Here is a 17,372-nt window from a genome sequence, read left to right on the forward strand (position 1 = left end):
AAGACACACCCCCAAGGCAGTGCTGGTGTATAGGAAAACGTTTATTTCCTGTTTACATTGCACCTCTTTCGTTTCTGGAGTACCAGAGTAATTGCAGGTAAAATAAAAACACAAACAAAATAAATAAAAGCTGAATTTTTAAAAAGTAGAGTATCACCATTTTAAATTAACCACCTTTTTTCAGCAAGTACTGGCGGTTGTGAGGTTACAGTGCATGAAACATGTACTGTAACTATCCTTAACAGTAAAAGAGCATCACCAAAACATGTAATTGGAAACATTGCAATCAGATATGGGTGCACAAATCAATAAGAGAAATGGACACATTCCTATTTACATAATTGTACTTAAATACACCTTTATAACCGTTATAAAGAAGTCTTATGAAGTGAAACTGATTTTGAAGATTAAGGTCTGGGGAGTGGTGACATCAGCAACAGCCAGCTCCTGTCCATCTGTAAGACCAAGTTCTAAAAAACACAAGTATACAATAATAAAATCATTGGATAAATGAGAGCTGAAGAGTTCGCAACTCTTTACATTAACTAGCTTAAACAAGGGCAAAACCAGTTTAGAAGGATGGCCACTTATTCCCAGAATGAAAACGAAGGCAATGGTACTTTACAGTAAAGTAATACATAGCAAGACCTGTAGGAACAATATTGTAGGAAAATAGTCATTGCTTTTTAATAGTGTTAGTGGTATAGGTTGTTACAAAAGTGTAAGAAGCCACAATATGGAAGGTGTTGGTAAAGGGGGAGTTGAACATAGAGGATATTGTGCATTAAACAAGATCATTAATAATATCCACTTACCCCTGGAAAGCCCAACTTTCCCCATACCAAGTCTCACTTGTGTAATAACTTAAAGATCAACTATAATGAAGTACTATGTAATGACAATGTTGGTACTATAGGTATTGCTATGTACTTACGTTTGTAGTTTATGTAACCTTGATGTAAAGTGTTGAAGAATACTTCAGTGCCAAAAGTATCCCACCGTACTATACTGCATGCATGTTTAGTTTGAATAAATATAGTTCAATAATCTCACCTTTCAGCGTTTTAGACAGATTTGGACGTGTCCTCTGTTCAATTGAAGCAATACTCTGTAAAAGAAAAAGACATCTTCATAAGGCTATCAGATAAAAAGGACTGCCAACTAGGACTAATATTTGCGCTAGAGCGCTTTACAAAATGTGGAAGTAATGTGGGATTCAAATGGCTGAGCGGTTAGGGAATCAGGCTGTTAATCAAAAGGTTGCTGGTTCGATTCCCGGCCGTGAAAATTACGTTGTGTCCTTGGGGGCAAGGCACTTCCCCCTACTTGCCTCGGGGGGGAATGTCCCTGTACTTACTGTAAGTCGCTCTGGATAAGAGCGCCTGCTAAATGACTAAAATGTAAATGTAAGTAATCACCTGTAAGTACAATGTTTTGTTTTTTCCCTCCACTGTTGCTGTGATAGCAGGCGATTTCATTTGTCTGAAAAAGGTCATGATTTTACACATTACAACAAAATACAAGATACACTTTAATTTAATTACAGAGCTGCTGTAAAGAGCTCAGAATATGTGGGCTCTAAAGCTCTGCAGCATTGTGACAGCTGAACCTACAGCGAGGCGTTCTCTGTCAGGTAGTCCAGCAGCTGCTGAAGCTTGGCTGTGGGGGGGAAGGGCAGCTTTTGAGGCACTTGGCTGCAGGCTGAACAGTTCTCCTGAGGTGGACATTACAAACACAGAACAGCTGGTCTAGAACTGAGTAGCTGGTACTGTAGCTACATCACATTCACAATCTGAAAGCAGCAGAAGAACCCACCTTTCTCTCTGCCTCAAACGTATAGGTGTAGAGACCGTCAACGTCATTGAAAACCATATAGTTGTTCAAAGGAATGTAGGCACTGCAAATAATGTAGAAAAGCAGGAGTTCCTCAATCAACATAACATTGACTTTAGACGTATTCCTGTATGACTGCTTAGGATGACCGTCAGCCAGGGGCCAGGAGCTCACCTTGATGCTATTTTGAAAACCTCTGTGGCACAGGCCGCTAAAATTAAAGGACAAACGAAAAGTTAAAGGAACACAGTATCGATGTACCAACAGTAAATATTATTGACACACTTACAGTGCTGTACCATAGTTAACCACATCCAACAGCCTGTTAAGTTTCAGACAGGCGCAGGGTTGAAAATGTTATGATTTACCAGCAATGACCGCATTTGTGGATGCCACAGCCGGAATTATCCTCTTTACAATGCCTGCATTATGAGATATAAAGTAAATATTAACGGGCATACGTCACTGGTTAACATATCACACAAGGGTCTAAAAGAGCATGTACATTGTAAGTACCCTACATAGAGACAATCTATCAATTTGCAACTATCTGTCCAAAGTATATACTGATTCAATTGGGAACAAAAAATACTTTTATGATTAAAACTTTGCTCACTCCATCTCTTGTTCTAGGTCAGATCCCTTTGGAGACTTAAGAAAAAAAGGGAGAGTGTGTCCTCACCTTGGGTGAGTCTGTAGGTCACTCCTGTGATGCTGAACTCTGCTGCCCTTTTCAGAGACCTCTGGTACACCCACTGGATGTGCTCTGGGTCATCTCCATCCAGACCCACACCGTCTGTGTGGACAAACACACACCATACACACAATAACAACACTCACTGGGATGTTTCTAGAAGTGTGAACTTTTTATGGCCACACAGTTGTATCCTCACCTCCAAAAGGCTTCTCTTTAGGCCAGAGCAGCATGCGGACATACTCAACACAATGTTCTGGTAACCGGGGCATGGAGGCTATCGTACACATGGGGAAGTTGATCTGACAAGAGAAATCAATAGGTTTTAGCATAAGGGGGGCATACTTCAGCTGGTTGAATGGGTTGAATAGATCATCTGCTTTCCTGTTTCATGGTACTTTGTTGAGAAGACAGTGCCTGCAGACCTGTGGAGGGTAGAGCTCCAGGGTGCAGTCGATGCAGGCGGTCATGCCAGGCAGGATCACCCGAGCATTGCCCTTAAAACCCTCAGTTCCTCCATCGATCAGGGGGATGATGGAGCTGGGGTCTAGAACTCCATCGTCATAGACCAGCATAGAAAGCTAGGAAATGATGAAAAGCTACAGTCAACCAGGCATACAATCATTAAAATTCAAGCAGTCAAGTTCTTCTTAACTGTTTAAATACAAAATGGATTGAGTGATATGTACCAGCATGCCATTCATCCACCTTCTGGCAATGATGGAGTCCAGTCCACAAACAATAATGTGGAATTCTGAGGAAAGGAAAGGGACCAATTTAATTTTAAAATGTTCAGTATTTGGTGAAGATCAAATACAAAAAGAACCTTGGGGCTTACGTCTGTAAAATGTCTCATCAAAGTCTTGAATTTTCTTGAAATGTCTAAACAAGGATCAAGGATTCTTTCATTGAGTGGTTGCTGGATAATAACAAATAAAAAATGCCCCCAAAAATGTTGAATGATAAATCCCACAGCATATAATTCTTGTATATAGGATACGGGACTACATTGCATCCTGGAATACGACTGTTGATGAAATCAGCGGCAACATCTGCTTTAGGCTGTCCAACGTCTTTAGGTCTACGGGAAAAAACAAAAATAAAAAGTAAAAAAACAGCCATATTGACTTATATAACATATAAAGAAACTGAAAAACTCAAGTCTTAAGGACGTTTGGACCTGAAGAGAAACTGTCTGTTGAGGTTTGACACGTCAATGGTATCCATGTCTATAACGTGTATGTTACGAAATGCAGACAGGGCCTGGTACAAAGGAAAAGACAATTTGTTGAATTAAACCTCAAATAAGACTACAAACTACATAGGCCATATCTTTTTTAGAGGTAAAATCTAGTCTAATGAAATGGACATTAGAGTCATACCAGATCTTTCAGAAGCTCACATCCAAGGCCACCTGCACCAATCACAAGAATTTTGCAGGTATCCAATATAAACTGAAGAGTCTGTGATGGATGTGTAATAATCAGCGAAGAACACATGGGAAATAAACAATTGTCAGTATCAGCATGCAACCATGTTCAATTCCAACACCTGTAGTACAGGTGTAGAACCTGTACTATACCTAAGATGCCCACTTTACCTCTGTGCTGGCTTCAAAATCTGGATGGGTGAAAGGTCCCGATCTCTCCAGAAACATCTTAATGTGATTCCATCGGCCCTCCCATTCGCCCCGGTCTCCACTGCCACCATCCACCACCATCCTGTAAACACCACAAAAGTTCAGCTGAATTGGATAAATAGAGATTAAGGTTGAGGCAATCTCCTTAAAAATTGCATAACTCCTAAAGTCATAGTGTTAATTCCACAACAAAGCATGCAAATGACGTAAGGCATATCTGAAGGTTAATGTGCAGCACAATACATATGCAAATACTTGCTTTTGAGCTGATTTGAACTTAAGTGTGAACTTGACATTGTGTTGTTTCAATATAGGGAGGGGGGGGGGGGGTTCAGGGACTAGCTAGCTAACCCATGGTATTCAGACAAAATGATGGTGAAGAGAATAGTCGTGATGCTAAAGTAAAGGCAACTGCGTAAGCTTGACAAGCTCGAGTAGTGGTGTCAGCAAAATAAGCTCAATTAACTTCGCTAGCTAACCTGCCCACAGGAATGGATGGTGTCCAAATGATCATAGCCAAAAAAATGTCACTGCCATTTTTTGGTGAGGACAGGACAATGTATAATTGTTGTATTATTAAAAAATCACTGTAGGCTTGTTAAACTAGCCAGTTGGCTGTGACCATACAGCTCACCTGCCAAGTTGGTTAGGTACAGTAGCTAGCTTAACTAGCTAGTACATTGACGTATCCAAACTTGTTAAGCTCAGCTGTCTATCTATGCTGCGTAGTCAAGCAGACTACAACCCTATGTGAGTCCTAAACCCCATAAACAAATCCTTAGATGGAATCACGTTTATAACTAGCTGACAGTCTAGCCCTTTACTGTGCAGCAGTGTGCACTGCACGCTAGCTAGTATGCTAACCTCAAACCTACTGCCAGTTCTAGCAAATCATTACTAACTTCTCAGTCAGCTCCACTACTCTCCTTCTTTTCTTCTCCCTAAAAAGAGAGAGTAAAAGAAGGTTGATTCATGCGTTGCTTTCATCGGTTAATGAGATTTGAAAGCATCGTTCGGGCAGTTATTTGCTATTTCTTGCTTGTTTCTTCGGCAACTAGCTACTTACGGCTCGTCCGAATCCGCCATATTTTTGTTACTCAAATGCAACCACAATGCACTGCAGTATCTGTGGAACACCAATCTGAGGACAGGAAAATCAGTCACTGGGGAAATTAGAAAGCGTCACACACTGGAACACCAGTGGAAGGCAGTATTTGCTTCCAGATACACGCAAGCTTCTTACTGTACGTCCCCTGTAATATACAGGATAAGTAGAGCTATTTGTAATTCGTGTTTTTTTCTACACAACAAAAACTATGAAAGCAAATCAGTACCATAATGTCTTGAATTTAAAAAAATAATTTAATTCTTAATATTTCCATTTAATTTTGGGGGCGGAAATTTAATTTTGGGGCCGGCTAAAATGCGGCCCAAAAAAATCAAGCCAGAAAAAATCTGATTGCAACATCCGGAATACCAAGGATTGGTAGTAGGTAAGACAATCGAGCCTGAATGCAATCGAAGCATCCAACGGGTCCAACTGCAGACCTCTCTCCTCAGGCCCTTCTCATCCAGGTGTAGTCATACATGCAGATCAGTCATACAAGCACAGCCTGTGGTCTGAGGAGAGAGGTCCGGTCTGCAATTTGATTTTTTTAATATAATTTTTGGGATCTGAATTTTACTGTTCTAATTTGAGCAACTTGAATTTCTGAACCTAGAATTTTTGGATCTGATTTTTTAATTTGATTTGTAATTGAAATACATTCATATTTTAATTTAAAGGTGAATTAAAAAACAACAAATTCGGTGCTGTTTTAATTTCAATATTACGTATTCAATACCTTTTAAAATTCAAAACATTATGTCACTGATTTGCTTCTATAGAAAACAATCCTTGAAAGATCACGTTTTGAATAGTTTCATTAACTTGTGCAAGCTAATGTATAGAGTGTTAGATACTTAAAACTTAAGTAGTCTATTCGTTATTGTTTTTTTTACATGACACTGATGATTATTTCACTGCTCTTTAGAGTTTCGGCCAATAAGATTAGTAATTACCTATAAAACCAGTTAACAATCTTACAGGGGAGAAGAAAATCCGGAGAAAATCTCCAAAGACTCTTTAGAGGGGACAATTAATCTTAGTTGACTTTATTGGCCTAAATGTAATCTTCAGCATGATCAATTATTCAGGGTGACTAGTATTACTCTTCTCTTTGTGGTTATTTTTTAGAAACTAACTAAAAATGAATATTGTTCTCATAGCAAAGTCAAGCAAGTATTAGTGTATAATGTGCAAATACATGGCTGGTGAGAGATTGTAGGAGTTCAAAATTTACATTTACATTTACATTTAGTCATTTAGCAGACGCTCTTATCCAGAGCGACTTACAGTAAGTACAGGGACATTCTCCCCGGGGCAAGTAGGGTGAAGTGCCTTGCCCAAGGACACAACGTCATGTGTACTGGCCGGGAATCGAACTGGCAACCTTCAGATTACTAGCCCGATGCTCTACCCGCTCAGCCACTTGACTCCCTTAAAATTATAATAGCTTTTAAGGTTCCTAATTATAATTTATTTACCAGTCTACGCAACTGCCTACGAGTGTCATCTGATTAACTAGCCAGATTGTTCTCATGAATGTTGGGGGTTCATCTAATGCCAGAATGATTATAATAAAACTTAGATGTGCCTCACTGCATGTTTAGACGCATGCCTACTAGCCCATTTATATAATTAATTAATTAACTCATGAATTGTCCACCCACAACTACATTATGATAATGTATCTCTTGTCACCTCCTGCTGAGACCAAAGTCAGACTCCACTATGTCGGAACTTACATCTATGTACACTGTATTGTGTGTGTGTGTGCGTACGTGCATCTGTGTGTATAGAAGCACATGCATCTGAGTATAATTTATAAGAATTAATCTTCATGCAATTTGGACAAAGATTGTGACTTTTTTTATATTAATTAGATTTTTGTTCCAAGTGACAGCCTCTGGAAACTGATGACTAATAAGCATGGTAACTCAGAGTTGACCTTCATAGCTGACTGGATACCATTTCAGCCTCTCTTGGTCTCTCTTCTATTCTCGATTATACAGACCTATCTAAATGTGGCAGATATTTCAGCAATATGACAAATCTTTCTAAAATGCATTAAAAGTTCTACTTGTAAAACGTACCAAAACCTGTTACTGGGAACCTGGTTTCCAAGTTAAGAACTAAATGGCTGAGAACACATTGATACATGTATAAAACCGAAGTAATAGTTCAGCGCTTCAAATCTGTAACATACTTTTTAAACTGTCAAGCAAAACCCATTCCAGTTTCCACCTATGGCCTTATAAACAGATTCCTCCACATCATTCATCAGTTCTCCTGCCTTTAAAAAGGCAGCTTCTGAATGTCACAATGCCTTTGAGGTGGCCACGTCGTCTCTCGTCCATCACTGTGAGTGTAGTTGTATGCATGGAGGACTGTGTGCAGAGTGAATCTAGATCACCACTCCATCATCAAGGGCTAGTCAGTTGGATGAAACGGTCTTAGATGGAGAACCTTGGTGGAGAGGCAGGTGACCTTGTGTTAGTTTTACTGCTTCTCTCATATCTTTCTTGGAAAAATAATTTGCTAGGGCCTGTGAGGCTGAGATTAATTGGTAAACTCTCTCCTCCTCAGTATAAGTATAGTCCACCCGTGTCAGGGAAAAGCTAGTTTTTTGGGCGTGTAGCTGGTTAGTAGTCATGCTTGCAAGCCGGAGGTTCGGAGTTCAAAGCCCAGTGTGGATAAAGCTCAGGTGTAATGACTCCAAAAAGTAGCAGGACAACCCCTGATACACCTGCAACCTATGGATCCATATTAAACAACCAAGCTAGTCCAAGAAACGTATGGAATGTTGTCCAGGAGACTCTCTCTACTTGACCACTGTGTCATAGACTACAGTTAATTGAGAAGTGGCCTATGTGTACTCTCCAGTAGTGTTGGTAGTGATACTGATGAGGTGTCATTCTTGTCTCCTATGGAGGTTACTAAGCGATGCTGTCAGTGGAAGGAGAAGGGCTCAGCACACCCAGAGTGCTTCACAGTCACCAGAGTGATGGATCACTCCTCTGCCTCAGTAGGCTGATTAAGGCCCATGTGATTTATCTATACTGCTCACAACATCATTACACTATCCCCATAAAACTGGGTTGTCCTGTCGCTAATGTGTGTGTGTGTGTGTGTGTTTTTGACAATGTATGGTGTGCATAAAACATTTGCATTGTATTGTGAAACCTGACTCTCCTCAAGTATGTCTGAATAAATTAACAAGGGAACATACTACCCCAATTTATTTTATTAAAGCAGGAAACGTCCCCTGTTGCACATTAGACGCTCATTAAATTATTGAATATGATGGATGTGTTTACTTCATAATATGAAATTGCATGGTGTGTTCGTTATAACTCTAAAGTCCAGCAAATATTTCTCATGTGCTGTATAAAGACATTTTGTTTTTGATGGTTCAAGTCCGTTAGCTCCTGTTTGTCTCCATGCCAACAGTTTGACGTAGTGTAAAGTAGCCAAACCCAAAAGGGGTCAGACATGAATACGTTGCAAGTATAAACATGAATGCAGTCTTAAAAGTGGTCATTTGATGGCCATGAACACTCATGTGTTCCACTTGAAACTTGAAACTTGTTGCTTCTATCCCTGAAAGGCATCTCATTGTTTATGTGATAACCCTCAGTTCACAAAATTGATGGTGGAGTCTCCAGGAAGAGATAAAGGGAGAGCTTATTCTAAATCAGTCTTTAAGACCAAAACTGGAGAGTGGACAACATAATACATAATCCTGGTGTGAGGGGTGGGGCGTCATTGCTGGTTTGCACTTTGCACTTCCTGTTTCTGATGGGCAGGTCCCCACATGCAGTTTGTGCTAGGCACTTCCTGGCTGGAGGGGCGGAGGGCTCACAGTGACCTTGCCTCACATGTTTTTTCCCGCTGTTTAGTCCCCAAGAGCTTTTCTAAGATTGAAAGGAGGTCCCATCATCCACTTCAGTGTTTGGCAGGATCAGAAGAAAGTCAGGGGGCATCCATGAAGGAATGTCATTGTACCACAAAGAAAAGTTTGAACATAATCTTCTTAATGCATAAATCCCCTTTCAAACAAACATAAAGGTAATTTCACATGAAGCATGTTTCTCAAAACAATCACATCCAATGTACAGACATGTCTTTGAGGTGAACAATGTTTATGTCAGTGGGACATTCTCTTTCCACCCCTCCAATCTCTATCATTGTAGTAATATTATTGTCATTTTACTTCCTTGATCTGTGGGATAGGATTAGGTTCTTCAAGGACAGCAAATAAATATTCCTACAAGAGAGTACAGAGAAACGGAAATTTCCTTTCTGGCTATTTCAACTCTGTTTATTCCTGTTTGTGCGTTCCATTTCCTGTCCTCCTCAGTGTGTTTCCTGTCTTACCATTCATTCTGTTCTACCAATAGAGTTAGGTTCCATATGTTGAATGAGATTACAATGATAAGACACCATTCATTCTGCAGCAACTAAAGAATGTCTGCTAATGATCAACAAAGCCCTTTCGAAGATGGAAGAAGCCGATAGACAGTTCTGACTGTGTGTCAGATATGTCAACACAGTGTCAGACGACTTCAGGATAAATGATCAATTCATGCAGAAGCCTCAGGCCCATATATTCAAATTCTCCAAAAATGTGAAAGCGCGTTTGCTGTGGAGCTACTTTGTCTGTTCCCACTCTCAGGTTTATCCCCCTAGGAATATTTCTGCTTTTTTATTCTCTCCTCTTTCCTCTCTGGTACGTAGGGCAGGGTGGAGCTCTAGGAAGTGAGGAATATCCTTCCTCGCTGCTCAGGACGTGGCTGAGGAGAGGAGAGGGGAGGCCGACTGGGAGAGGAGAGTTTGGGGCCTACTGTTGCTGGTGAAGTAGTGAAGATGAAACTCACCAACTACACACAGTCTAGAATACAATACCTGTAGTAGTGTAGGCTGGTAGACACCCTGCTCACATATACTTAAGACTTGGGTTACTTGAAGAAGTTTCGCTTGATGTTTCTCACACCTACTTGTGTGACAGTTATGTGCTGAGAAGGAAGGTTCAAGATGTGGTCTGATTGGATGTTTGTGACAGGTGATGATTAGGTATGAAAAGGAATGTGGACAATTGTTCTCTCGCTTCTTCTCTTACTTTGTTCTTTCTCTGTCCCTCATCTGGTTATAAGGTCTGACTTCTGTCTCTTTCCCTCTCCGATTTACAATTTTGTGTCATGTTAGAGTGGGTAAGATTTAGAATCTTAATTTTGTAACATGTTTGTGTTTTAATTGATTTAATTGATTAACACTGTTATTAAATACATGAACTTTTATTTTACATTTCTTGCATCCAATAGAGTCAAATAATCACAATTCCATGTTGAGTTAATATTAATACACTGTCCAGGCTGCTTCTAGCTCTTCCATCTGACCAAGGGGCTCTGTTTGGGTTGTTTTGTCATTACAACAGACTTGATAAAGGCCTTAGAACCATATCTACAGCCCTATCTAGCCATGAAGTACTCTACTGCTCTCTTAATGCAATGGTAATGTATCTGGTTGTGGACATTTAAAAGTGTTAATATGCCTTATTGGCACTGCCCTGTTGGCAGTCAGGTTGCAGAAATAGATTAACTTATTTTGTGCATATCATGGTAAAAACTCAACATGCATAATAACAAAAGTAGTTTGGAAGTATTTTACGACCAAATAACTCAAGTTGATACACATCAGTGATTCATAGTAATAACTGGTACAACTGTTGTAGTTCACTGTGCGTATAGGGAGCCAGTAAGTATTGCTCAAAAGTGATTAATTAGATTATTCACTTGTGTTTTCTAGATATTGTTCTCTAAAACGTTACTGATAAGATAACCATTTACATTAACATTACCACCACATACTCTCACTGGGTAGCTATTAGAAATTCACTAAAGAAGGCAAACTGTACTGTAAAATAGAACAGAATATTCTCAGTATATTCCCTAGCCCATCATAATGAATTCAGTACAACCCTACCGAGACAGCATGTTGATTACAATTTTTTGTGGTAACTTATTCATCAAGACAGAACCCAAATGATGTTTATGAGCTTCCTTGGACCAATCAATGGTGTAATGAGTGTCACATTACGTCCTTACTGTACTGTAAACTCATTAAAATACACACTCTCTCCATCTCTCTCTCTCTCTCTCTCTCTCTCTCTCTCTCTCTCTCTCTCTCTCTCTCTCTCTCTCTCTCTCTCTCTCTCTCTCTCTCTCTCTCTCTCTCTCTCTCTCTCTCTCTCTCTCTCTCTCTCTCTGTATCTGTCCCTCCCTCTTCCTCTATCACATTGTCTTTCCCTTTCTTCCTCTCCACCTTTTTGCCACTCTCCCCATCTATCTTTCTACCTTTCTCTCTCCTAGCCAGTCCAGTCTGCTGTTCTTTGGAGGGGCGGTCTCCCTGCCTGGGGTAATGATCCTGCTGTGTGTCATTGTCTCACAGTATCACTCTGAGTGATTGCCAGTCTTGACACACGCCTGCTTGTAGCACTAACACACCCAAATGGGCAGGAAATTAAACTCTCTACTGAGGTAATAAAGAGAGTAAATCCTGGATCTGTGGCTACAGCAGTGGCATACATCACCACATTACAAAGGGGATCCGAGCCCGGTCTGTGGTCATTAGAGGTGACCAGCTTCCACAGGGGATTGACCTGGAAAGGTACAGCTGCACAGCTGTAGAGGTCATGCTGTACTTTGATTGCTCAATCAAGATTTGTTTGACTTCTACTTCAATAATAGTAGGCTATAGCTATTGTAAAAATGTTAGGCACGTGAAAAACGACATGTGGGCTTCTTGTAGTGGCTCTAAAACAGGCTTTGATCTCTTCCTATTCCTGGTTTGTGTTTGTGGGCTGCCAAAGCTGTGGATGTTTTTAGAAAATGTATGATTTACCCATTCATACTGCAATAAATCACCATGGAGACTGGGACAGTATTCTTTTCACCAGTGCCAGCCAGGCAGCCATTTTGGAATCCAACACATTGCGTAACACCGAGGATGTGTCCCATTCTTTCTCAAGATGCATTTGAGGATTGTTTATTCAGTTGGCAAAAGTGACTAACACTAACAGAAAGGAAACTCAACCTCTTTGGTCTGCAATACCTTTGCTCCTCCCTGTTCCGTACTTCCCATCTGTTGTACCGAGTCATGGGTGAGGGGGTGAAAGGGCCCGGAGTGTTCAAGGTATTATCAGAAATCTACTGGAAGCAGAAAGGAATCCATTCCAGCACTGAATAATTGATGCACCTGCTTGGGGTGTTACATGTCTCCATGGTGTATACAGGTTCCAGGACACACTCTTCCAAAACAGAGCAGCAGATGGACTTCTGGACCATCATATTCAGGGAAGCAGAGGGTATTGGAATTGTTACTTACATTTACATTTAGTCATTTAGCAGATGCTCTTATCTAGAGCAACTTACAGTGAGTACAGGGACATTCTCCCCGAGGCAAGTAGGGTGAAGTGTCTTGCACAAGGACACGTCATTTTTCACGGCCAGGAATCAAACCGGCAACCTTCTGATTAATAGCCAGACTCCCTAACCGCTCAGCCATCTGACCCCATCTGACCGCCTCTCCACATTTAAAATGCATGAAACACCATTGACTTCAAAACCGTTTTGAGAGCTGTGGTGCCATTTTAGAGAACATCTGTCGTTTTCTTCTTCATGTTTGGAATTTACCATAATCATAATCCTGATGACCATGGTGTCAATGTGTTGATTGGGGTCAGACCAATAGCAAGGGATGAACAAGCTGTAAGCTCTCTTGTCATGGGGCTTAGCATTATACACTCATCACTTATGAGTAGATTCTTTCTCTAGCAATGAGAATTGTTAATGAAGAGATTCATACTGGACAGGGGAAACCTTAATGGCAGTATGCTCAATTATTTAATATACTAATTCCCTGGAGTAGATTATGGGTTTTCAAACTGGTAATTACTGCCACAAAGCCAACTGAAATGCTCATTTTTATGTTAATAGTAGCATAATTGTTGTACCTATTACATGAGTAAAAGCTGATGAGGGATGAACACTTTGAAAGGATGGGTGGGGGAGAAAGAAATGCAGAACACAGTTAAACAACTCCAAAACTGGTCACATTGATCCCACAAATGGCATTGGGTTTCCAAAGCATTTCTGTTCATCCTGGCCCGATGCCTTAGATCAGAAAGTGATTCTGATCACTTCAGACTTTCCAAAAAACAGTTATAGACAAGGATGCTCTGGACCAGCAGGTGACTGGGAGATCTAAAGGAGTTAACATTCAAGTCACACACATGGGATTCTGTTAGTCTAAGTTTGATCAATGTGACATGAGCGCCTTATTGATCCTCTCATCCACACAAGAACGATTGTCAGTATTTTATGATCATGATATACAACTCAAATCCCAATGTTGTTTTACAGTCCAAGAGGTTTAACAGCAATGAAAAGAGTCTATGTACTTAATCAAATTCCAAGACTCTCTTTTCAGTAAAAGGTGAAACAGTAGATGATAAAGATGTTATGGAAACCAAAATTCATCGTGTGGATTACAGGGATTCTCCCATTGTTTACTGAATACATCTGCAATGGATATACTGCTCATGATCAATGACCTTCCTTCTGGCATCATTCCACTGGCTGGTACTGTATTCATGTTTGTCTGCAGTTGACTGTTACAGTAACCTCTTACACAATTTAACACTTTTAAACACTCTCAACTCTAACTCATGGTAGAAAGATGATTAATGCTATCATTCTTGCCTCAGTTCCAAGGGGACATTTTATATTTGGTTACAACAGTGTGTGCAGACTCCTGTTTTGAAACTCCACTGCCCGTAAGGTATTGTTTGTTAACAACAACATATTTTACTTAGCTCGGTGCTTCCCTTGGTGATGCTCAAGGTAAAATACTATGGCACTTGTCATGGGAAAGCAATAAAATCATAAATGGTGGTACAAAGCAACATTTGTTATTACGTCTTTGAAATGTTCAGGTTGTGAGAGTCCATGCTGGAGGGCACACACGAGTCCCTCAGGAACAGTGGGGATGTGGTAGCTGATATGGAACAGACTCGAGGCTCTCCTCGGGCTTCACTCCAGAGACTCTGGTGGTGGATGGAACCCTGCTCTCCTGAGGGTCAGTTCCAGTGGACTCACCTGCTTGGGGCTTCTTCCTCAGAACCAGACAGCTTTAATCTCCTCTGTCACTCCCCTAGCCTGGTTCACCACCATGCAGAGAAAGAGAGGCTGAGAGAAAGAAACTGAGGTAGGAGGTGTGGGGGGTGAAGAGAGGGAGAGGTTCCCGGAGTAAAAGAGAGGGAGAGAGATAAACTAAAGAGGGAACAGTCTAATCAGGGCAGAACATAAATCAAGCCCATTCTGCGCGCTGTTCCACCAGGGATTCACACAGTCCCCAGGGAAGTACTATCACTGAATACACACATTTGAACACATGCTCTGCTGATCACACACACATTAGATCACTTAGCCGTATATGCTGAGACGGGCTGTTCCTGTGAAAACCTGATGACTCAGAGGAGGCTTTGGTATTCATGTCGGATGTGCCTGGCACTGTCCTCAACATTAGAGGGTACAATCACATTTAATGGTACTCAATACGATTTTAACCAGCCTTTTGTTGTTGAACTACTTACCTCACTCAAGGCTCTTTTATCTCATCACTTTCTTTTTGTAACAGCTCACACTCGAAGTGGAAACCCAATCAGCATGGCACAGGAAATTATTGAACTCATTTTGAGTTTGTGTTATAACACTGTCTGGTAAGATGTAAAAATGTTGAGTTTAACTTTTGCCTGTGTATTTTTTCAGAGAAGGTTGTAGATACAAGAAACTGAGCCTTTTAACCTCTTATCATAAACAACCATGATTCAACCACACTACTTGAGAGATAAGAAATAATCCTTTGTTATCTGGTATTTGTGTTCACATCAGCAATGAGGTATTTTAATCACAGTATTACTTTCCATGCAGTCTTCCATACTCCCTAGGGCCACTTTGAATGGCTGTACAATAAAATTAAACTACCACCAGGCACTTGCTTGGCCAGTCATTAAGAATGATGTAGGGAATTATCCTCTACAAGTGGCTCTCATGTTTAAATGCTGGACAAGCTCATTTGATTTCAGGGAAACCACTAAGAGAGAGTAAGTAGGGTGTAGATCTATAGTCTGTGTGAAACTTTGCCAAATTACCCATCTGCAAAATACCAAACGAACAAGAAGAGTGATTGAATATCTTTGATGCAAATGCTAATCAATAGACATTCTCTCCCTCAAGATAAATTATATGGTATTATATCTGTTCATATATATTGATTAGTTGCCTGGGGTGTGTTTTCTATTGATACTCTCAATAGAAAACTACACTACACACTACACAATCTATTGATTGTGTAGTGTGCTTAAGGGGTATGGTCTGTGTGCTGGCTGGCAGTATTCTAATCAGCTTCAGACCCTGCTGTGGCTGCCCTTGTGATGGCTTCCTCTTATCATTCCTAGCTTAATGGATGCACATAAGAGATGAGGCAGAGCCAGCAATGAGGGAGGACATTATCGGACAAATCGTCACCGAAAAGAACCAGGGGAACAATGACAAAACATTACAGCTTTTTCTTATTCATATTTGATCACTGTCATTGAACATGTTTTGTACCGGCCTCATCATGTCTTCTTGATGTCTTGAGATATCTTTGTTTTTTTATGCTGAAAGACATTTCAGAGCTTTATGGTGACAGACACTGCTGTGCGCACAGCAGCGTAGCACAGAGAACTTCATTAGCCTGCAACTATCTGACTGAGACATCTTTTGTTCCATCTCAGTGCCCACCAAGGCCTCATTTCCCCGTCTGCCAGCGCTGACAGTCTTCCAGGAAGACACACAGTTTGATAAGAAGCCAGTCCAGACATGACCTCCTATTTTACATGAGATGTACATGAGAGCTGAGGAGCCCTGTTTAGCTGCCTCAGTCATTCCTCACCTCCTCACCTCGCCTGAACAAAGTAATGAAAAGTGCAGTTATGCATGGGCAAATACCATTCCCCCATCGGCAGAAAAAGGAGGACATTTTCAATGGGATGTTAACAGGTAGACCAGAGGTTTATACAGAAGAATAAGCAACATTCAATAGCAGGTTTGTCCTGAGGGTGGTGTTCTGGATGTTATGGCCTGTTTGCATCTTTGCTTAGCACAAACTGATAATGGAACTCATAAAAACCTCTGATGAATGCATTGCATCCCTCCTGCTGAGAACACTCCCTCTCAAATGATGTCAGTTTTCCATGTGCTGTTTGCCACCGTTTTTGGTTTCAGAAATGACATATTTTTAAAACGTCCATCTGGAGATGATCTTATCAACTGAATACTCATTTACTGTAAGAAACAGAAGGGGAGAGGAACAGGCTCGGCAAAGTGCAACCCTGAGTTCATCAATGGCATATAATCTGTGTCTCTGAAGGTGATGTGGGTCCTCTGAACCTCCCCACCAGCATCTGTCCATCACACCAGTCACCTGCCTTGGAACAGATGTTGTTGCCATGGAAACCCAGGGGTCAAAATTCAATCGGCCTACTGATTGTCACAATCTTGGCGTGGTAGAGGATTTTGTAATTGGAATCTTTATTGTTTGAAATAACGAAAACCCCTCCTCACCCTTGACCCGTGGGTTTGCCACCCTCCCGTAACCCCTCTTTGACCCTGTGGTCCCTGTGGCTACAGCCCACACAGAGCCTCTTCAGCAGGACCAGGGCAACACTGTGTAATTTCACAGTTCATGTAGCCACCATTGTGGCGCCATGGAAGTGCAATAACGAAGAGATTTAAACCCCTACTAACCAAGGAATATCCCCATAAGTAGGCAATAAAGGAGAAATCTATTGAACGGGTCTCAGAAAAGATGAAATGTGCATACCTTGTGTTTGTATAGTTTCGTTTGTGCAGCTATTGTGTATGTGCATGTGTGTGTCTGTGTGTGTCTGTGCATGTGTGTGTTTGTGTGTGTGTGTGCACAAGTAAGATTTTCAGTGCCTCTTCATTGCCTTCGGTAATGAGGTTAAGTGGCACATGAAGGTGAGGCCCAGGGGGGTTCTG

General features: G+C 41.0%; 1 protein-coding gene across 4 annotated transcripts; it reads right to left on the bottom strand.

The window, feature by feature from the left end:
• Window positions 1-23: 23 nt before the first annotated feature.
• uba3 (ubiquitin-like modifier activating enzyme 3) lies at window positions 24-5,299 on the bottom strand. 4 transcript variants are annotated; one of them, XM_047025021.1, is made up of 18 exons: window positions 5,233-5,283; window positions 5,069-5,107; window positions 4,128-4,248; window positions 3,910-3,990; window positions 3,708-3,790; window positions 3,528-3,608; window positions 3,366-3,409; window positions 3,217-3,281; window positions 2,953-3,108; window positions 2,727-2,829; window positions 2,516-2,629; window positions 2,202-2,255; window positions 2,008-2,044; window positions 1,816-1,897; window positions 1,614-1,714; window positions 1,419-1,482; window positions 1,054-1,108; window positions 24-470 (listed from the first exon to the last, which is right to left on the bottom strand). In XM_047025021.1, exons 1-18 carry the CDS (start codon window positions 5,250-5,252, stop codon window positions 382-384), a joined length of 1,389 nt encoding a protein of 462 aa, XP_046880977.1. In that variant the 5' UTR covers window positions 5,253-5,283; the 3' UTR covers window positions 24-381. The 4 variants fall into 4 exon arrangements, with proteins under 4 accessions (XP_046880977.1, XP_046880978.1, XP_046880979.1 ...); XM_047025022.1 differs by lacking the exon at window positions 5,069-5,107 and having other exon boundaries at window positions 5,233-5,299; XM_047025023.1 differs by lacking the exon at window positions 5,233-5,283 and having other exon boundaries at window positions 5,031-5,218.
• Between the last annotated feature and the right edge of the window lie 12,073 nt (window positions 5,300-17,372).

Source organism: Hypomesus transpacificus, chromosome 9 (genome assembly GCF_021917145.1).
Source record: "Hypomesus transpacificus isolate Combined female chromosome 9, fHypTra1, whole genome shotgun sequence".
In the NCBI taxonomy this organism is placed as follows: Eukaryota; Metazoa; Chordata; class Actinopteri; order Osmeriformes; family Osmeridae; genus Hypomesus; species Hypomesus transpacificus.

Excerpts from the sequence above, each read along its gene's own strand:
- uba3 (XM_047025021.1), bottom strand. The coding sequence starts at position 5,252 with ATGGCGGATTCGGACGAGCC. Across the intron at positions 2,630-2,726 it reads TAAAGAGAAGCCTTTTGGAG|ACGGTGTGGGTCTGGATGGA; the intron begins GTGAGGATACAA and ends TTGTCCACACAG. Across the intron at positions 1,898-2,007 it reads GTTTTCAAAATAGCATCAAG|TGCCTACATTCCTTTGAACA; the intron begins GTGAGCTCCTGG and ends CATTATTTGCAG.